The 21,495-nt window shown below is 47.4% G+C and overlaps 2 protein-coding genes across 2 annotated transcripts; one reads left to right on the forward strand and one right to left on the reverse strand.

The window, feature by feature from the left end:
* Nucleotides 1-2,775: 2,775 nt before the first annotated feature.
* On the forward strand, nucleotides 2,776-17,740 carry KCTD13 (potassium channel tetramerization domain containing 13). The gene is made up of 6 exons (XM_003418848.4): nucleotides 2,776-3,200; nucleotides 4,628-4,797; nucleotides 13,383-13,472; nucleotides 13,562-13,614; nucleotides 14,566-14,761; nucleotides 16,717-17,740. The coding sequence occupies exons 1-6, from the start codon at nucleotides 2,957-2,959 to the stop codon at nucleotides 16,951-16,953; spliced, it is 990 nt and encodes a 329-aa protein (XP_003418896.1). The 5' UTR covers nucleotides 2,776-2,956; the 3' UTR covers nucleotides 16,954-17,740.
* Nucleotides 17,651-21,475, reverse strand: ASPHD1 (aspartate beta-hydroxylase domain containing 1). The gene is given in 4 exon segments (XM_010598509.3): nucleotides 17,651-17,906; nucleotides 18,631-18,744; nucleotides 20,028-20,912; nucleotides 20,915-21,475. Coding segments are annotated over 4 exon segments (1,182 nt in total). The 5' UTR covers nucleotides 20,988-21,475; the 3' UTR covers nucleotides 17,651-17,796.
* Nucleotides 21,476-21,495: the final 20 nt, after the last annotated feature.

Here is a 21,495-nt window from a genome sequence, read left to right on the forward strand (position 1 = left end):
ACTAGGATGGTTATTATAAAGGAAAAAAGACGAAACTAAAACAACAGACAATAACAAGTGTTGGAGAGAATGTGGAGAAATTAGTGTCTTTGTGCATTGCTGGCGCAAATGGTACAGCCACTGTGGAATATAGATTGGCAGTTTCTCAAAAAGTTAAACAAAGAATTACCACATGATCCAGCAATTCTGCTCCTAGGCATATACCCAAAAGAATTGAACGCAGGAATTAAAACAGACACTTGACATCGATATTCATTGCAGCATTATTATTCACCATAGTCAAAAGGTGGGAACAACCCAAGTGCCCATCAACAGACAAATGGATAAACAAAATGTGGTATATACATACAAGGGAGTACTACTCAGCCATAAAAAGGAATTTAGTACTGATACATGCTGCAACATAAACCTTGAAAGCATGCTAAGTGACACAAAAAGACAAGATGGTTTGATCCCACTTACATAAAATATCTAGCATAGACAAAGTCATAAAAGCATCAAGTAGATTAGAAATTACCAGAGGTGGAGGGAGAGGGTAATGAGTTATTGCTTAGGGGGTACAGTTTCTGTTCAGGGTGATGAAGAAGTTCTGCAATTAGTAGTGATAGTTACACAATATTGCGAACGTACTTGATGCCACTGAATTGTACACTTAAAAACGGTTACAACGGTAAATTTTATGTTCTATGTATTTTACCACAATAATAATAATAATAATAAAAGCAGCAGCAATAATTCATACTGCAGGTGGAAAGGGTTGTTTGGTCGTTTTCGTGGTTTGAACAATATCCTCTTTTTGTGTTCAGACATGATTACAGAATGGTCTTTTTCTGGATCCATCAATCAGAGAGTGGCTTTGTCTGATGTTGATGCTCTGTGAAACTGTTTATGCTCAACAGAACAACACCACAGCCTAGCGATGAGTGCAAGGCCAGCTCCTAGCAACACCACAGCTTCTAGAGGCACAGTGCAAACCAACTCCCAGCTGTCAACAGCTGCTTTTTTCTCTCTCTAGCTACACTTGAAAAACCAGAATTAGCAAACTGTTTTGGTAGAACAGAAACCCTGGTGGCATAGTGGTTACGAGCTTTGCTGCTAACCAAAAGGTCAGGAGTTCAAATGCACTAGGTGCTCCTTGGAAACCCTACGGGGCAGTTCTACTCTGTCCCATAGGGTCACTATGAGTCGGAATTGACTTGACGGCAACCGGTTTGGTTTGTTTGTTTTTGGTAGCATGGAGCCCTGGTGGCACAATGGTTAAGAGCTTGGCTGCCAGCCAAAAGTTGGCAGTTCAAATCCACCAGCCACTCCTTGGAAACTCTATGGGGCAGTTCTACTCTGTCCTATAGACTCACTATGAGTCTGAATTGACTCATCGAAAAATTTTTTTTTTTTTTTGGTAGAACAGGAGCCCCCGTGGCACACTGGTTAAGCATTTGGCTGCTAACCAAAAGGTCAGCAGTTCAAATCCACCAGCCGCTCCTTGGAAACCCTATGGGACAATTCCACTTTGTCCTATAGGGTCACTATAAGTCAGAATCGACTCGACAGCGTTTTTGGTTTGGTAGACTATGAGCTCTCCAAGTCACCACAAGCCCCACTATTTCCCAAAATCTTATAACTGGCTAACTTCATTTATTTACGTTCCTGCCTGTCCTCTGCAGGCATTTAAATTTGCACCATCTTACTAAGCAAAAAAGAAGCTAACCACGCCCGGAGACAAGCGACTTGTCTAGCATCACTCTGTGAACTGGTGGCTGGATTGAAACTAGAACTCTGTCTTTAGTTTTCCCGCCAGTAAATCCCCCTGCTAGACATTCAGGTAATTGTTATCCTCTAAACTGGATGCTGATTAGGTCTGAAAATAACACTTCTCACCACATTTTGTCAACATTGTGTTCCTATTTCATTTCCTCTTTCGTGATTGAGTAATCTTTTACAGGCACTAGGTCTCATGACATTATCTGGGATTCTAAGGTCCTTGCTCAGCTACCCTGACATTCTTTCTGCTCCTCAAATACTGTGTGACAAGATTGTGCCTGCCTAGGGACCTTTGTATTTGCCGATCCCTCTGCTTGGAACTCTCTTCCCTCACATCTCCACTTCTCAGTCCCAGCTCAGAATCACCTCCTCAGAGAGGCCTTCCCTAAGGGACCTACCTACTCACACCCTTCAGGCCAGGTGCGGATTAACCAGTAAGCAAGGTACGCATAGACTTACTTGTGCTTATTCACTAATCTGCAGTGCACAATTTCACCAGTGAAAACCAGGTGAAATTGTGCACTCCAGATCAGACAACACAAGTAACCCTGAACGTTGTTTGGTTGCTGGGTAGTCCGTCCCTGCTGCAGGCTCTAGCACCCCTGCCACCTTCTCTAGGAGACCAGCCTCTTTCGACTTCCTTTAAGAGCCACCGTTGGTGTCCCGTTCGCAGTTCTCATCGCAGCCTGTCAAGCGCGTGAGTCTGGGAGGCGGGAAACCTTGCCCAAGCCCCTTCCCCTCTCTGGGCATCCATGTTCCCTTCAAGCCCGGGAAGCGGACTGAGATCAGAGACACAAACGCGGGCCGGAACGTAGTATTCCACGTCAGGCAAGCTTATCCTGGGTGCCTTCTCGCTCTGGTTTCCCGGACTCGCGAGAAGCCCCCGGGCCTGAGCTGCAAGCACCGGAACCCTCGCTGGCCCCCGGCGCGCAGCCCTCCAGAACCACTACGCATGCTCCGCACTCGGCTCCCCGCGGTCAGGGGCGGGGCCTTGACGCGCCTGCGCAGATGCTGGGCTCCGGCTTCCGGGCCTGGCGGACGCGGTGAGGCTGAGGACCAGTGTCGCCTAGTAGCGGTGGCTTGTGGCCGTGTGGGCCGAGCGCTCTGGCTCAGGGGCCGGGATCCGGGGGTCTTTGGCAGCGGGCCGCAGGGCGCAGAGAGAGCCCGGGATCGCCGCCCACCGCCACCACCTGGCATGTCGGCCGAGGCCTCGGGCCCGGCGGCGGCCGCGGACCCGTCACTGGAAGTCGCGAAGCCCTCGGGTCTGGAGCCTGGCTCCGCCGCCTACGGTCTCAGTCCGCTGACCCCGAACAGCAAGTACGTGAAGCTGAACGTGGGCGGCTCGCTGCACTACACCACTTTGCGCACCCTCACGGGACAGGACACCATGCTTAAAGCCATGTTTAGCGGCCGCGTGGAAGTGCTCACAGACGCTGGAGGTATGCACGCCGCCCTTGTGCCATGCTCCGTTCCCCAGATTCCTTCCCCCCGACTCTTCTCGTCGCCCAGTCTCCCCACGCCCCTTCTCTTGTGTGCAGTCCAGTCAACTCATTCTCGCCTCTCTCCAGCCCCCACATCGCACTTCATCTTCCCTTTCTCATTCATAATCTCCCTCCTTCTCCTATCCTTTACCCCCAGCAGTAACCAACACTTACGGAGCCCCTAGCCCTGCAGGCGCTGCGGTAAGTCAGTCCTCATTCCACCACGTTACCCGCTTCCGCCCCCATTTCTCCTACCCTTCACCGCTCAGCTCCCGCGACTTGGGAACCAGCCTTGTTGCCAGCAGCACCCCCTCCAGGCCACCTTCATCAGTTTCTTCCAACTCCGCAAGCATTTGTTCATCTATGCCTGGGCACTGCTAACACCAGCCTGGAGATCTTGTCTGTCTGTGTCTTCCTAACACAGGTTCCTATACACTTTAGGAATCTGTCTGTAAATGCAGATTGTAGAAGGAGAAGGCTGCTTTGGGTTTGCCAGGGACCCTAAATTAAGGGTGGACAGTTCTCCTTGGCAGTTACCTTACCATTCATTCAGATTTGGGCCTCACTGCCCAGGTAGGACATTAAAATTTGAGGGGAGGGTGGAATTCAGAAGAGGTTGACAAGAATTGTGAGAGCAGAAAAACAAAAGTTGGGGAGGTGGCACACAAAAGGTGAATAATTCATTTACTCAAGTATTTGTGAAGTGTCAGTTAATGCTGGAGATACATTGGTAAAGGAATCTGACAAGACTCCCATGGAATTTACATTTTTGGAGAGGAGGGACAATAAGCAAGTAAACAATATATATATATATGTAACTGCAGATAGTAATACATTCTGTGAAGACTGTAAATAAAAGTTAAGATGGTAGCAGCCTGGAGGGTGGGTATAAACAGAAAAACCAAACCCAGTGCAGTCGAGTCGATTCTGACTCATAGTGACCTTATAGGACAGAGTAGAACTGCCCCATAAGGTTTCCAAGGAGCGCCTGGCGGATTTGAAATGCCAACCTTTAGGTTAGCAGCCATAGCAGTTAACCACTATGCCACCAGGGTATAGACATTGTAAATGGGATGATCAGAATCAACAAGACAGGTTAGAAGTTTACTGATAAGGTAATTCTATAACAGTTTTCTCATGGTTGAGAACCTTCTGACCACAGAATACACTTGGAAGGTAATTGATTCGCTGTGGCTGGAAATGTTAAAAGGGGTCTATGGGACTGAAGATGTTTTAAAGGATTTTCTTGAATGTGACAAAAGTTTGGGGCGGATCAGAATTCAGACTTCCTTATAACCTTGGAATCCTTTTTTCATAAAAAACATAGTAGTTCCAAGGCCCCCCAGCAAAGTCATCCTTCCTCCTGCCTCCTTCCACCCTACCAGGTTGGGTGCTGATTGACCGGAGCGGCCGCCACTTTGGTACAATCCTCAACTACCTGCGGGACGGGTCTGTGCCACTACCTGAGAGTACCAGAGAACTAGGGGAGCTACTAGGCGAAGCACGCTACTACCTGGTACAGGGCCTGATTGAGGACTGCCAGCTGGCCCTGCAGGTGAGGGCCCCTCCCCTACCTCCTGAGTCCCACCCCTATGCCCATGGCCCTGGGAGAGCTACCCACTACTGTCGAGTCAATTCCGACTTATAGTGACCTTATAGCGCCGGGTTGAACTGCCCCATAGGGTTTCCAAAGCTGTAATCTTCGCGAAAGCAAACTGCCACATCTTTCTCTTTCGGAGTGGCTGGTGGGTTTGGCCAACTAACCTTTTGGTTAGCAGCCAAGTGCTTTAACCACTACGCCCCCAAGTTCCCTTTTTAGATTTAAGAAAAAACAAAACTGTACCCGTTGCCATCAAGTCGATTCCGACTCATAGCAACCCTATAGGACAGAGTAGAACTGCTGCCCCATAGAGTTTCCAGGGAGCGCCTGGTGGATTTGAACCACTGACCTTTTGGTTAGCAGCTGTAGCACTAAACCACTACGCCACCAGGGTTTCCCCTTTTTAGATATTAAACCCAAAAAAAAAACCATTGCCATTGAATTGATTCTGACTCATAGCAACCCTGTAGGACAGTAGAACTGCCCCATAGGGTTTCCAAGGCTGTAATCTTTACAGAAGCAGACTGCCACATCTTTCTTCCCAGAGTGGCTGATGGGTTTGAAGCGCTGACCTTTTGGTTAGCAGTTAAGTGCTTAATATTAGGACAGAAAAAAGGAGATGTAGGGTACTGCCTGGAGAGGCTGCCTTCTAGTCTGGCTCTTACTGGCTGTGACCCCAGGGAATTTGAGGTTATGTCTTCTCCCTTCCTGCTGTCTCAGGCAGGGCCCCCCTCACCACCTCATGCCAGAACTATTGCAATGGTTAAACGACTGCTCTCTGCTGCTTGCTGTTTTTACCCAGCCAATCCACTACCACCTGAGTAATTATCCTTAAGCACAAGCCCAGTCTATTCTCTCCCTTGCTTAGAAATCCTAACTAACTCCCTAGTACCAGTAGGAAAAGAAATCTAAATTTAAACTGGAATATAATGATCTCCATGATCTTGTCCTTTCCTGGGAAACAGCTTGCCCCATGTCTACCCCGGTTTTCTTTCTCTCTCTCTTTTATTTATTTATTTATTTTTAAGTAGTGAAAGCCTTTTCTGAAATAAAGTGAAACCTCACAGAAGCAGAGCTGTTCCTGATAAAACAGGGTTGGAGGTTCCAGTCCCAGCTGTTAGACTCCATTTCTACCTAACACCAAGCTCTTGAGGCACTTCTGTGCATCCCGTAAGGCCCTGAGGAGCAGAGTTTAGAAAGCACACCCCAGACATATGGGTTCAGGGTTAGCTCTCCCATGGCTGGCTGAGTGACCTTGGGTCAGTCACTTCCCATCTCTGGTTTTGTGTCATCATGTTCCAAAAATAGAATAAGAAGCACACTGTTGTGAGTTTTACATAAAGCCTTTTATTCTATTTTTACAATGTTAACATTTTTTTAATGATATAATTTTTGATCTCATGCCATTCATGATACAGCGGTAAGAGGAGAATATTTCTTTTTTAATGCCCTTTATGTATTAAAAAGTGGCAGCTGTGAACAATGCTCTTTTGTCTTGGGGGATACTTACTGATTTGTGTGTGTGTGTGTGGTAAATTATAACACAAACTTGCCATTTTAACCAGTTCTAAGTGTAAAAGTTGGTGACATTAATTACATTCAACAAGTTGTACAGCCATCACTACAGTCTATTTCCAAGTCCTTTATTACCCTAAGCAGTATTTAAACCTGTTGGCGGTTGAGTCAATTCCAACTCAGAGCGACCGTATAGAACGGAGTAGAACTGCTTCATAGGGTTTCCGAGGCTGTAATCTTTATGGAAGCAGACTGCCACGTCTTTCTCCCACATGCAGTACGTACTGGCTCTTAAAACCCAAAAATATAGGATTCCTTTGGACAGTATCCACATTTTCAAACATTTTGACTTCAATCTAAGAAAAAAAATACATTTTATATCCACATAAACATAACCTAAATAAACCAAACCAAGCCAAACCTGTTGTTGTTGAGTCAATTCCAACTCATAGCGACCCTGTAGGACAGTGTAGAACTGCCCCATAGGTTTCCAGGGAGCGCCTGGTGTATTTGAACTGCTGACCTTTTGGTTAACAGCTGTCGTAGCTCTTAACCACTGTGCCACCAGGGTTTCCTAACCCAAATAAGTTTTATAAAATGGTATCTTTAGTGGAATACGTTCTGATATATTTTGTTTTCTTCTAATTATTTTTCAATGCTGGTTGAGACCCATTAAACTGATTTCATGACCCATTAATAATGAATTACCACTTGCAGAAAAACACTGAACTAGATGATGTTGAAATTGCAGTCCTGCTCTCTAGCTTTAAATTTAGCTCACAGTGTTGCAATTACTTTCTACTTGAATGTACATCTTCTCCCCGTGTTTGACACAAAAAGAAACATGAAGGAGGTTGAGTGATGCCTCCATGGTCAAAGCTTCAAACCAACCCGTTTGTTCCAGTTCCTGTTTTTCTAGCAAGTTCCCAGGCAATGTGTTAATGCTGCTGGTCAGGGACCAGCAGAGATCCACCCTAGTAGAGTGGCTCTCAAAATTCTCAAGATTTACTATACGTGTAAGACCTGGGGATCTTGTAGGTTCTGATTCAGTATATCTGGGGGTGGAAATGCAAATTCACAGGGGTTCAAACAGGAATGAAAGTGGGTCAAAGAGCCAGTAAACAGCAGAGCTCAGATTCATCCCCAGGTTATCTAACTCCCAAGCACAGTGCTTTTTCTTCTGTACTCCAGCCACCTCCTTTCCCGGTTTCTTTGAGCCTCCTCCCATCCCCACTCCACATATCTGGAGTTTGCTTGTTTGGGGTTTTCTTTTTGTTTGTTTTTTTAAGAAGGTACAGAGAATTGAATTCATCATGCTCTCCTCAGTTTATGGCACCTAATTGTCATTGGCCTATGCAGACCCTTTCTCTTACATTTTTTGTTCGTTCCCACACCACTTCTATCCAGAGGTACACATTCCATTTGTAATGTTTTGATACATGTGCTTGGAGTATGTTTGTACTCTTGAAAAGCTAAAGCATTGCTTTGTGTTTATATACGTTTTTAATTTTCCTAAATGGTGTTGAGCAGTGGATCGTGTTCTGTTCCTTAGTTTTTTTTTTACGCAGCACCGTTTTTGAGATCATTCATGCAGCTGTATGTACATCTAGCTCTTCGCTTCTAACTGCTCTACAGGAATCTGTGGTGTGCATTTGCCACATTTTATTTATACATTCTCCTGAGGTTGGAGACCTAGATTGCCTCCCACTTCCTGTCTCTCCCCACCTCCTGCCTCCCCTCCACTTCCTGACCCCACAGACAGTGCCACAGTGAACATCCTTGAACATGTCCCTTGTGGTCCTGTGCCAGAGTTTCTCGAATTTGTAGCTGGGAGAGGAATTCTGTATCACAGGGCACATGCATACTGAATTTCATTAAGTGTTATCAGTTTACTCTCCAGATTGATGGTAGCAGTTTACTCATTGTCAGCAGCTCACAAGGGTCCACAACAACCCATGGCATCATCCAGCTTTCTGACTTTGCCAATCCGATGGGTGTAGAGTGATCTCATTTTAATTTGCATGCCTCTGATTACTAATGAGGTCAAGTGTACTCACTAGCCTTTTTTTTTTGTTTGTTTCCCCTTCTGTGAACTGCCTGTTCATATTCTTTACCAAATTTTCCACTGAGTTTCCTGCCTTTTTCTTTTTGCTTTGCAGGAGCTTCTTGCATATTTTAGCTCAGTCTTTTGCAACCCAGTTTCCTAGACAGAATTTAAGCCTACTACCCTAAGGTGCTTATTGTACATAATAAATTAACTTTTCTCCTGTGCACCCAGAATGGCACTATTTACCTACTTTCTTTGGGGGAGTTGAGAAAACAGTCACTCAGATTATTTTCTGGGTTTTAAGATTCAGATGAGGACCCCGAGCTGAGAAAGGCTGTTCTAGATAATAATTTCTAGTCGGTTTGGGATGTTGCAAATATTTTCTCTTAGAATGTCACCTGTCTGTGGCATTTGTTGTTGAATAGAAATTCTTGATTTTTAAAAAGTCACAAATAACCATTTGTTATTTTTAAAGTAGAACATATGCATTGTAGAAATTTAGAAAACGTAAAAAATAAAAAGCACCATATATCTTCCAAGTCCTTTCCTGTGTGTGTGTGTATGTGTGTATTTTTGCCAAAATATGGTCATGTTGTATGTGCTGTTTTGTAATCTGCCCTTTTTTGTTGTTCCTGTTAATGATTGCCATCTTTCCATGTCAATAAAGTTTTATCTAATACCCGGGCCATATTCAGATTTTTCCAGTTGTTTCATAAACGTCTTTTACAGCTGGTTTACTTAAACCAGGGTCCCAATCTAGGTCCTCACATTGGATCTGGTTGTTACATTCCTTAGGTCTCTCAATTTAAAACAGTCCATTTATCTCATCATGCTGACTTATTAAAGAGACCTCCAGTTGTCCTGCACGGTGACCCACCATCTGAATTTGGCTGTTTTTTTCCTCACGGTATCATTTGCTTTGTTACTGTGCCCTACCCTGAAAGTCTAGAAGTAGAAATTAAAGGTTTGATATTAAACATTTTGACTAGAATACATTTTAGGTGATGTTACGTATTTCATATTGTGGTCACATTGAGAGACCTCTAATGTTGCTGATATGACCCACCATTAGTGATGCTCAGATTTGGTTCCTGCCTTCAGGTGATGGTGGTTTGATCCTCCTTTGTAGTTACATTTCCTTGTTGCCAACTCTAAAGTGATCTGCTGGGTGTTGTTACTTGGGTACCATATGAACATCTGTTACCTGTCAATCACAAATCGATTATCGTTGCCAAAATAATTTCACTAGGGTTGTAGAATAATTGTTATAATTTTATCATTTCTTTAACTTTTTTGTGTAGGATTATTTGTAAAATCACAATTTCCATTATCAGCTGGAAAAATTCTTGATTTTGAAGTAGTCAGACCCCTGAATATTTTTTGCCTAATGATGTATCCTTTTGGGGTCTTATTTAAGCAGTTTTGTTTTATGCTACATTTTCCTTTAGCTTTATAATTTTACTTTCAGGTGCAGGTCTTTTAATCTATATGGAATTCATTTTGCAAATATGAATTGCAAAGGGATTTAACTTCCTCTGTCCCTCATAGAGAGTGAGTTAGCTTTCCCAGTACCATCTACTAAACAGTCCGCAGTAGTCAGTGTCTAAGACGGCCACCAGTGATTCTTGCCTCCTTCATTCAGGCCCTTGTTTAACCCCCTCCCACACTGAATAGGGCTGACCTATGTAACCAATAGGATATTGTGGAAATGATGATGTGTGACTTCTGAAGCTAGGCCATAAAAGACATGCAGCTTCTGTCTTGTACTGTCTTGGATCATTCACTCTGAGGGAACCAAGGACCCTTAAGCAGCCCTAGAGAGAGGTTCACTTAGTGAGGAACTGAGGACTCCTGCCAGCAGCCAGCACAAACTTGCCAGTTGTAAGAGCAGACCATCTCAAGTGGATCCTCAAGGCCCAGTCAAGTCTTCAGATGACTGCAGCCCTGGCGGACATCCTGACTGCAACCTCATGAGAGACCCTGAGCCAAGACCACCCAGCTAAGCCAACCCCAAATTCCTGACCCACAGAAACTGTGTGATATAATAAATGTTTATTACTGTTTTAAGCTGCTAAGTTTGGAGTAATTTGTTACATAACAATAGATAACTAATACAGATTTTCGTTGTCTGAAGTAGAGTTCTACCATAACCAAAACCTAAAATGTGGGAGTGACTTTAGAACTGGGAAGTGGGCAGAAGCTGAGCAAAGTGTTAGGAAAAGCCTAAAGAGCTTTGAAGAGCCTTTTAATAGATGTCTGTGATGGCCTTTGAGGAGGCTGCAGGTGAGGGTTTAAAGAACAGTGAATACAATGTTATTGGAAACTGGTAGAAAGAGAATCCTTGTTACGTAGTGGCAGAAAGTTTAGCAACATTGTCACCTGTGGTAATGTAGAAAGTAGAAAACTTAATAAATTGAGTGATCTAGCTAAGGGGATTTCCAAGCAGAGTGTTAATGGTACCACTTGCTTTTTTGTTGCATATTGTAAAATGAAAAAGGAGTGGGTAAGCTAAAGGAAAAACTGCTGAATAAAAAGGAGCAGGGAATTGTTGGGTTTGAAAATTCCCAGCCTTTCCAGATAACAAAAGATATTAAAATTAAATGGCTCCCAAAGATTAATTCAGGGCATTCTCAGGAAAACATGGTGTAAAGATGACACTGAGAATATAGCTGTAAAATCCTGGGGGCAGAGAGGTGGGGGAATGCATCAGAGAACTATTCAGTCAAATAATAGGGCTTCTAAGAAGGAGGCCTCATGGTGCAGTGGTTAAGCACTCGGCTGCTAACCAGAAGGTAGGCAGTTTGAATCCACCGGCGGCTCCTTGAAGACCCTATAGGGCAGTTCTACTTTGTCCTATAGGGTCACGATGAGTGGGAATCGACTCAACGGCAACGGGTTTGGTTTTTTTTTTTTTAAGGAGGTTAAAGATGTTGTTCTCAGCAATCTTAATACAAGCCCAAGAAAGAAAAGGACTTATCTCACAGAGATTTGTAGATGGTGGCTTTTGTCTAAGAAAGAAAGGCCCAGTAAGATTCACAAGACATCCATTAAAATTTTAAGAGAATTATAGTGGCAGAAACACTGCCAACTTCAACTGAAAGGGAAAATGACAGTGCAAAAGGAAAAGACGACTTTGGACTCCCAATTTCTACAGGCAGGAAGCAGGCTGAGAAAAGTATGGAGCTGCAAAGAGACTGCCTTTCATGGAAAAGGAAGGATGACTCAGGGCAGAGCCAAGAACCATGAAGAATCATTTCTGAACAGGAGTAGGAATCAAGGAACTTACAACATTTGCCCAACTGGATTTCAGAATTGCTTTAGACCAGTGACTACTATGTACCTCTTGTTTTCCCCCTCTTTTGAACAAGAGTGCCCATAGTGGTTATCCTATGCCTACCCCACATTGTATATTGGATGTATAGAGGCTCACTGATCTTCAGATTGAGAGGAAATGTGCTTAAGGAGCTGTAGTTAAGGAGCCCCACCCTCACTTGGACCTATTTATATGACAAGAATCTGTACTTCAAGCTGGTGGTATAATGGAATGAGACTTTTGGGGACCTTGGGAAGGGGTGAGTATATTTTGCATGTGATGGGGATATGAATCAGTGGGGGCCAGAGGGTGGACTGTGGAGCCAGCCTCTAAGGCAGCCCCCAGTGTTTCTTGCCTCCTAGTATTCATTCCCTTGTATGGTCTCCTCTCATGCTGCACAGGGCTGTCTCTGTAGCCAGTATTGAGGAAATGATGCTGTGTAACTTCTGAAGCTAGGTCATAAAAGGCACTGCAGTCTCTGCCCTGGTCTCTCTTGAATCATTTGCTCTGGGGAAGCCAGCTGCCACGTCATGAGGACATGTCATGGCTGACATCTTGACTATTATCTTCATGAGAGACTCCACACCAGAACCACTCAGCTAAGCCACTCCTGAATTCTTCACCCACAGAAACTGTGAGATAATGAATGTTATTGATTTAAGCTGCTGAATTTTGGGGTAATTTGTTATGCAGCAATAAATAGCTAACACACAACAGATACTTTCCCAGTGATTTATGGTATACCCTTTATAAATATCTAGTTCTCATATATATACCAGTCTGTTTATGAGCACTATTCCGTTCCATTGTTTTGTTTCTGCACCAGGACCACACTTTGTATTATGACTTTCAGTGTATCTTAATACCTGGTAGGATCAGCCTCTCCTCTTTGCTCTTCTTTTTAAAAATTGACCTAAGTAATGGTAGACTTTTATTTTTCCGTATTAATTTTAGAATAAGCTTTGTGAGTTTCTAAAAAAAAAAAAAATCTGGAATTTGTATTAGGGTTGCACATGTAGTTTTTAGGTTGGAAGAGGTGGAAAGGGTTTTGACATGAAGATTCTAGAAGAGAGAAGAAAAAGAAGCCCATGTGTCTGGTCGTGATTCTGCCTCCAACCTTGTGCCACCCAGGTTCATTCATTCAACAGATATTTACTGAGCATCCACTGTGGGCTAGGCACTTACTCCCTAGGTGGGAGGAAACAGACCATAAACAGATAGACAAAAAATGAGAAAAGTGCTGTGAAGAAAACGAACTGATCATGTGAAAGGGAGGAAGTAGAGGAGGCTGTTTTAGCTTAGCGCGGAGGACTGGCATCCTCTGGGGAGGCACCATTTGAGCTGAGATCTGAGTCAGAAGGAGCCAGCCGTGCAAAGAGCTGAGTGAGGAGCTTTCAAGGGAAAGAGAGCAGCGAAGGGCCAGAGTGGGCACAGCTGGACTGTGAGGAAAGAGGCAGCCAGTGGGCGTGAAGTCCAGCAAGCAAGGGGGGTGCAGAGGAGATGAGATCAGAGGGATCAACAGAGATTGGATCCTGTAGGGCATGTGCCCCTCTAAGGAGTCTGGATTTTTTTTTTCCCCCAAGGACAATAGACAGCTTTTGCAGGCTTTTAAGTAGGGGAGTGGCCTTTGGTTGTGCTGTTAACCACCTTCCGCTTCTTCCCCAGCAAAAAAGGGAGAACCTGTCCCCGCTGTGCCTCATCCCCACGGTGACATCTCCCCGGGAGGAGCAGCAGCTCCTGGCCAGCACCTCCAAGGTGAGGCCCCTGAGCCTTGTAGGGTGGAGACTGAGGGCCTCTTTCTGCAGCCTGACCCCCATCCTTTTCCATGCTCTCTCCCCCAACAGCCGGTGGTGAAGCTTCTGCACAACCGCAGTAACAACAAGTACTCGTACACCAGGTGACCGCCCCCTGGGGGGTGTGCCGGGTGGAATCCTGGGACCCAGCACGGCCCTGCCCTTGGCCCAAGGGGCGGGCCGCCACATAGACTAAAGAATGCCTGCCTGAGTGCAGATCCCAGCTCTGCTTGCCACTCTTCCACTGGGCAGGTCATTTTCGCTTCTGAGCTTCAGTTTTATCAGTGGTAACCTGGAGTTAAATGATAATGGCCAGCATTTAATAAGCACTTATTTTACAACAGGCATTGTGGTAAGCACCTACTATGTATAGGTAGTCCCCAACTTAGGACGGGGTTTGGTTCCCATAACTCCCTATAAGTTGATAATGATGTAAGTTGAATTCCTTTTTTTTTCTTTAGCTTTTAGTATTATTGCCTTTTATTATCAGTATCTTTATAAATTCGATCTTTATTTGTCTTTGGGGGTTGGAAACATTACATATAAGCTTACAGCTTCAATGTCAGTGTTTCCTGCTTCTCCAGTTACACTCACGTGAGTTATGTAAGCCAAGAAAAGAAAACAACAACAACAAAAGAGGGCAGTTGTACTCAAGTATGTTGTAAGTTGGGGACTACCTGTATTACATATAACCCTCACAGTTGTTTGAGGTGGGTTCTGCTCTGATCTCCAGTTTACAGACAGGAGGTTGAGAGGTGAGATAACATGCCTAGGGTCACTCTGTTAAAAAGTAGTAGCGCCAGGACGTCAGGCAGCCTGCTCTGGAGGCTGCATGCGTGGCCGCTTTGCTGTGCTGGAATTTGCTCCACAAATGCTGCGTCCCATCTGAGGTCCGCTTAGTCTGGCTTTGGGATGGAGGGAGCTAGCTCCCTGCCAGACATCAAACCCCTGGGCAGGACCAGAGTGCAGGGAGCCTGGTCCTTTATCCCTGGCGGGGTGGGGGATGGAGGGAGGAGAATCAGTCATGCTGAGGCTCCTGGCCCCCTGGTCCTCAGCACTTCAGATGACAACCTCCTTAAGAACATCGAGCTGTTTGACAAACTGGCCCTGCGCTTCCACGGGCGGCTGCTCTTCCTCAAGGATGTACTGGGGGATGAAATCTGCTGCTGGTCTTTCTACGGGCAGGGCCGCAAAATCGCCGAGGTGTGCTGCACCTCCATTGTCTATGCCACGGAGAAGAAGCAGACCAAGGTCAGAAGGGATTCAGGGTGTGGGGGGCAGGGGGGTGGTGTGTGGGCCAGACCAGGACCCTGGACAAAGGCAGCTCAGCAGATCAGGCCAGAGAAAGTCCGTCCCTGGGAGCCAGGAGCTGGGACTATGGGGTCTTGGCTGTGTAACCTTGGGCAAGTCACCTTAACCTCTGAGGCTCTCCATTTCTCTGTGAAATGAGGATGCTGGAGTACAGTGAGCTCTTAATGTGGGGCCGGCCATTGGATGAGTTTCAGGGCTATCTGCAGGCCCCTGGAACAGTATGCAGGTTTGGGAGCATGTGCATTTTTCTGTGTAGCGAGTCTACAGTCGTTGTTAGAATCTGAGAAAGATCCACAACCCCAAATAAGGTCTTAAAACCTCAGGGCCAGATGGGCTCTTAGAACACTGTCTGGCTTTGTAGTCCTGAGTCATTAACATGGCATTTATCAGCAAATACCTCCTGAGCACCTACTCTGTGCACAGCACTGCACCAGGCCAGGCCAACAAGGGTGAAAAAGTGCCAAGTCAAGCGCAAGCCTTGTGTCATCCGGTTCCCACAGATCTCACCAGTCTGGTCCCTTCTGACCTTGATATGAGGGAAGTGCCTCAGATGCATCAAAGTTCTTGCAAGTGTCTAAGACCCCATGCTATTCATACCTCTCTGCTTTTGCACACTCTATTCCTTCTTGAAATTCTTTTTCTTTGTCCCTGTCTGCCTAATGAAGTTGAATTTAATCTTTAAAACCCAAGCCAAGCATCACTTTCTTTTGGACACCTTTGCTTATGAACTTTTAACCTAACAACCCAGACCAAGTTGGTCACTCCCTTCTTGGCCAGACACAGTGTTTATTGTAGTCTGTCTGGTTGCTTCAGCAGCAGGGTGTTTGCTCCTTGTGGGCAGGGCTTTGTCTTCTTCTTTCTCATCTCCCTAGAACTAACCCAGCCCCTGTCACACAGTGGGAGCTAGGAGGCATTTATTGAATGCATGCATGAATAAGTGAACAACCCAGCTTCCAAGAAGCTTCTTCTGTAATTGGGGATTCAGGAAGATAAGCCAATAGTTAGAATACAGCTGGTTAAGAGCTGTGTTCATTACATCCTTCCAAAGCCTCACAATGGGGGAGCCCCCCCACCACCTTTTTTATTTCTTCCTTTCTACTCTCCCTCTATTGGCCTCCTTGCTGGTCTTCAAATAACACACTAAGCACACTCCTGCCAAACCAAAACCAAACCCACTGCCGTCGAGTCAATTCCGACTCATAGCGACCCTATAGGACAGAGTAGAACTGCCCCATAGAGTTTCCAAGGAGCGCCTGGCAGATTTGAACTGCCAGCCTCTTGGTTAGCAGCCGTAGCACTTAACCACTACGCCACCAGGGTTTCCACACTCTTGCCACAGAGCTTTTATACTGTTGCCTCTTCCCAAAAGGCTCTTCTCTAGCTTTCCACCTGGCTCGCTCCTTCCCTTCCTTGGGTCTCTGGTCAAATGTTACCTCAGGGAGGCCTTCCAGCCCTGACCATCCTCATCCCCTTCCCCTGCCACATTTTTCTCCATACCATTTATCATCTGACTTAGTATGTATTTCATCAAGTGTGTGTCTGAGTCCTCCCCCTAGAATATAAACTTCCTGAGGACAGGAGTTTTGTCTGTTTTGTTCACTGTTGTATTTCCAGTGCCTAGAACAGCACCCGGCACAGTGTAGTCACTCAGTAAATATTTGCCAAGTGAAAGAGTATACCAAGAAACTTGGCAGCAAATAACTCGGCTTGACTTCAGAGCTGGGCCTTGAAGTGCAAGTATGACTTTGCAGAGTAAAGAAATTGCAGAGGACGGTCCAGGCCAAAGGACCTGTAACTGCAAAGGGTAGGAGGTGTGCCAGTGTGCAAACGGCTGGAGGGGGATGGCTCTGTGTGACTGGACCAGAGGGTAGCTGGGGGTTGCTGGCCTTTTACAGGTGGAATTCCCAGAGGCCCGGATCTTTGAGGAGACCTTGAACATCCTGATCTACGAGACTCCCCGGGACCCAGACCTGGCCCTCCTGGAGGCCATAGGGGGTGCAGCTGGAGGTGGCGGGGCAGGCCGAGGGGAAGATGAGGACAACCGAGAGCACCGTGTCCGCAGGATCCATGTCCGGCGCCACATCACCCATGACGAGCGTCCTCATGGCCAACAAATTGTCTTCAAGGACTGACCTCTAAGCCCTCTCCCTGCCTTCTGCCTCCAGTCCTTCCTTCTCTTTCCCTCTTGTTCCAGACCTTTGCCCCGGCTCTGCTGGCCAAGTCGTGGGTCTCCCTTTTGTCCCTTCATTGCATGGTACAGTTTACTTGGGTCCTTTCCATTCGTTCCCACCTCATTGCTAACAACACGGTACATTCCAGACCCTCCCCTCAGGGCCCTTCAGAAGGCTGACATTTGTCCCCTCACCCCCATTCTTGTCCTGCTATCTTCCCCCCACTAGCTGGGTTAGAATTATTTGTAATTCTCATTCTCTTTTTTTAGTACACTGTACATGCCAGAGTGTCAGCCCAGCCCTGGATAACGCCCACCACCTTCTGAGCCGCCTTTCCACCTCTGTGCAGGGTAGTTTGCCTCCCCCTCCTTCTCCACCAGTTCTCCCCACTTCCTTGGCTTTGTACTAGGCCGGCCTGGGCCTGTACCAGCTCAGCTATCTTCTCAATCTGTTTCATATTATTTATTGTTTTAATTTTCTATTAAATTATTGGAATAAAGTTGAAGTGAGGGTCTGGTGCTGGCTCCTAGGGAAAGGGACAGGAAGACGGTTCATGTTAAAGAGCTACCTGGCTATTTACATGGGCGAAGACACAAGCCCCTGCCCTAGGCCTCTCCCTGGGCCTGGTTGCAGAGAAGGAAGGAGTCAGGAGCTGGGAGAGGATTCAAAATCTGTATTTCGTGCTTGCTGGCCAGTTCTGGTCCCCACCCTCAGGGTTCACCCCACCCCTGCAGTGGCTACCACTCAAGCCATCCTTGAGTGCAGCATCTCTCCAGCCCGGGTGTCTGAAGGAAACACCTCCCTTCAAAGGTCTGGTGCAAAGACAAAGTCAAGGGCCTGGCGCTCAGCCCCGGCCACGTTGGGATGCCAAAGGTCCACAATGAAGACCACTCGAGGCCCATCTTCAGGGGATCCTAGGGCACATGGGAATGGAGATAGGAGAGCAGCTGACGTAAGTACTTACATGCCAGGAACACTCACCAAATATTCATAAAAGCAAACACTTAGACAGCAAACATGTGCCAGGCACTGTCCTAAGCCTTTATATGTATTAGCTCTTAATCATCAGAACAAACTATGAGATACAAAAAAAAAAAAGAAACGCATTGCCATCAAGTTGATTCTGACTCATAGCGACCCTATAGAGCAGAGTAGGACTGCCCCATAGGGTTTCCAAGGGGTGGCTGGTAGATTCAAACTGCTGACCTTTTGGTTAGCAGCCGAACTGTTAACCACTGCGCCACCAGATCCCCAAACTATGAGGAAGCACCATAATTATGCCCGTTTTATACAAACAACTGAGGCATAGAGAGGTTAAGTAACTTCCCCAAGGTCACACAGCTAATAAGTGCCAGAGCTGGGACAGGAACCCAAGTGGTCCAGGCCCAGGGTCCTGTGCTGTGAACCACTTTGCTGTGTACCTACATTAACTTATTTAAGCCTTGCAGTCACCTGATAAAGAAGGTGGTTGCTCCATTTCACAGGTGGCTGAAGAGGTTATGTCACTTGTTGAAGGTCATGCAGCTGGAAAACCGTGCCAGGACAGGAAGCCAATTGGGCCTGATCTTGCAGCCCTCTAGCCTACTCCCCTTTCACTCTAGTCCCTCATCGCTCCTAGCGGGATAGGAGCCCCCTTACCGTTATGCGCCACTGTGTGCAGGAAGGAGTCATCCACCAGTAAACAGTGCCCTTCAGCCCAGCACTGGGGCTCGCCACCAACTACCAGCTCACAGCCAGGGGGGATCTTCAGGCCTGTAGGAAGACACCTGGGCATTCAACACCCCTGCTTCTATCCAAGGGGCTTATCCTGTTTTAGTCGATAATCAGATCTATAGGGTCACTATGAGTCAGAATTGACTCTATGACAGTGGGTTTGGTTTGGTTTTGGAGGGTCTGTTAAATGCCAGGTTTTGTGGTGACCCCTCCTTGCTCTCTGGAAGGTGACCTGAGTACAATTACAATACTGCACTGGAAGAAAGAAGTGCTAGGAGGCAGTGGAAATGCAGAGGAAAGCTCCGTCTGTTCTGTTTGAGAGAAAAGGGAAGACTTCCTGAAGGAAGTGGAATCTCCTCCTGGGTTCCTGAGCCTACAGTGTGTGAGGCCCTGTCTCCCGGTGGAGGCCTGAGAGATAACTGACTCCATCCTGCCCCCAAGAGGACAGGACACGGTCAAATGCTGTGAGAAAATTGAGCAGCCAACTCAACCGGTGGGGAAAGGAAGGCATCCCAGAGGAGGCGTGGCACTGGAAAATCTGGGTCCTGAAGGCTGAGCAGGAGTTTTCCAGGAGATGAGGGGAGAAAGGCGCTCTAGGCTGAGAATACGGCACATGCACAGGCTTCTGCCAGCATCAGCCAGAGGCCTTCATGAGTGCAGCAAGGGCAGGGGAGGACAAATGGGGGAGACGAGGAGAGAAAATATCTCAGGGGAGACAAGGAGAGAAAATATCTGCACTTGATCCCAAAGGCCAGTGTGCCCCAAAGTGTAGGACACATCGAACTAGCAGCACAGACAATGGTTTTAGTCCACACAAGGTCATGGCATTAAGTTACAATCAGGAAGTTGTTTCCTTCTTTTCTTTTTTCCCACAATCTTTTAAGGCATCAAAAAGAAAATTACTGTTTGGTGCTACCACAGCTTTAACACATCACCCAACATTGCTCCTTTTAAAACTTAGAGTGTAGCTGGCTTAGACAAGTGTTGCTTGGGAATTTTTTAAGTTTAAAATTGTTTTTATGAGTAGGACAAGCAATACTGATCTACCATTTACAGTTGTACAAAGATTTCTTTTAACTGAATAAGTAGAACAAAAGAGAAGTGGAGCGGATGTGAAGAAACAGGACAGGTGGCTAACGGCCATGGCAAAGTTTACAAAGATGGTTTGCAGATAACTGAAGCTCAGGAAATGCCACTGTGGGCAATACCGGGTCATGGAAGATTGCAGAACCACAGTGTACAGAGCTTTGGTGGCAGAGAGGAGGGCCTGCAGAGGGAATCCTGAAGGCAAAGGAGGTTGTCTGTAGGCAGCGTTTACTTACCCAGATGGCATCTGACCCGGGCATTGGTGGGCCCACAGCGGCTCTCAAGCCGGGCCCCAGGCAGGAGGACAGAAAAGCCAGCATTGCCGAAGGTGTTGGCGCTCATAAAGCTCCGCAGCCCCCTCAGTGCCCTATAGGCCCCTGGGCACCGGCGGCAGTTGCTGGGTTGGCACCTCCCTGATTGGTACAGCAACAGTTGGTAGCACCCAGGGGCCAGGGGCGGGGACCAGCCCCGAGGCAGAGGGGTAGTCCCTGAAAAGTCCCAGCTTACAGCCCCAAAGTCACGCAAAATCGCAGGGAAGCTGCTCTCCAGGAGTTCCACGTCATGCCGCTGGGCATCCCGTGGCACAAAAGGGGCTGAGGGCAGGTCTGGCAGGAAAAGCAGGCCTGGACGCTGAATACCCAGGGCCCCCAGCCCTCCCCCAGGGCCTGGTCCTCCCTGAGTTGCCCGCCTCACCCTGCCCATCCCAGCCCAGGAGTAGCGCCTGGCATAGGCTCGAAGCCGACGGCTCACTAGGCCTTCCATCCTGCGTCCTTCCCCAGGGTCTCCAGTGCTCCCTGGGCTTGGCCTGCCAGCCTCAGAGCACCCTCCAGGCCCACCACTAACACCACCAGCCCTGCTCCCAGCCCCCAGGGCCTGCATGTCTTGGGAGCCCAGGCGGTAGCAGTACCAGAGGAAAAGAGAAGTGAGGGCTCCAAGGAGCAGGGTAAGGGCTGAAGAGGCCAGGGGCAGTGGCCATAGGGGCATGATGGGCAGGGAGGCCCTGGCCAAGAGTTCTGGTGTGTCCCCCAGGCCCGGGTTCCCCTGTCCTCCCAGCTCTCCATCAGTCCCCTCCACAGCTGCTCCTTGGTTCCCCCCTAGGCTGTCTCCTTTCCACATTTCCACTCTTGGTTCTCTCTCTCCTTCTGGGGTCCCCTCTCCTCCGTGTGTCTCCCTCTGTTCCCTCTCCCCTCCTTCATACACCTCTAACCTTTCTGTTCTTCTCTCTTCTCCCTCTTTCTCCTTCCCACTCCTCTCCCTCTAACGCCCTCTTCCCTCTCCTCTCTTCCCTTCCTGCAGTCTCCGCTTCTCCTCTCCTCCCTCCACTCGCCCCCCCCCCCTTTTTTTTTGCTTTGTCTTTCTCTCTGTCCTTTCCTTCTAGCTTTTCTGGACAGCAATTCCTACTCCACCTGGAGCTGCAGCCCCGGGAACCCGCAGCCTGCCTTCCTCCGCAGCGGCTTCTCTCTCCTTCCTCCCCCCTCTCTCCTTCCTGCTCTTGCTTCTCTCGACCCGGCCCGCCGGTCCTGCCTCTCTCTCGCTCCCTGTCTTCTACTCGCTTCTTCCTTGGCTCCCACTCACCCTGACGTCACCCTACCCGCAGCCCTCTCAACTAGGTACCCTCGCCCCCGCCCTGAGGCAGCCGCAACTCAGGCTTGGCAGGGGGAGCCGTCTCGGGATCTGCACACCCCCTCCCACCCCAACAGGGCG

The sequence above is a fragment of the Loxodonta africana genome, chromosome 12 (assembly GCF_030014295.1).
Source record: "Loxodonta africana isolate mLoxAfr1 chromosome 12, mLoxAfr1.hap2, whole genome shotgun sequence".
Classification (NCBI taxonomy): Eukaryota; Metazoa; Chordata; class Mammalia; order Proboscidea; family Elephantidae; genus Loxodonta; species Loxodonta africana.

Excerpts from the sequence above, each read along its gene's own strand:
- KCTD13 (XM_003418848.4), top strand. The coding sequence starts at position 2,957 with ATGTCGGCCGAGGCCTCGGGCCCGGCGGCGGCCGCGGACCCGTCACTG. Across the intron at positions 4,798-13,382 it reads ACTGCCAGCTGGCCCTGCAG|CAAAAAAGGGAGAACCTGTC; the intron begins GTGAGGGCCCCT and ends CTTCTTCCCCAG. Across the intron at positions 13,615-14,565 it reads AACAAGTACTCGTACACCAG|CACTTCAGATGACAACCTCC; the intron begins GTGACCGCCCCC and ends CCTGGTCCTCAG.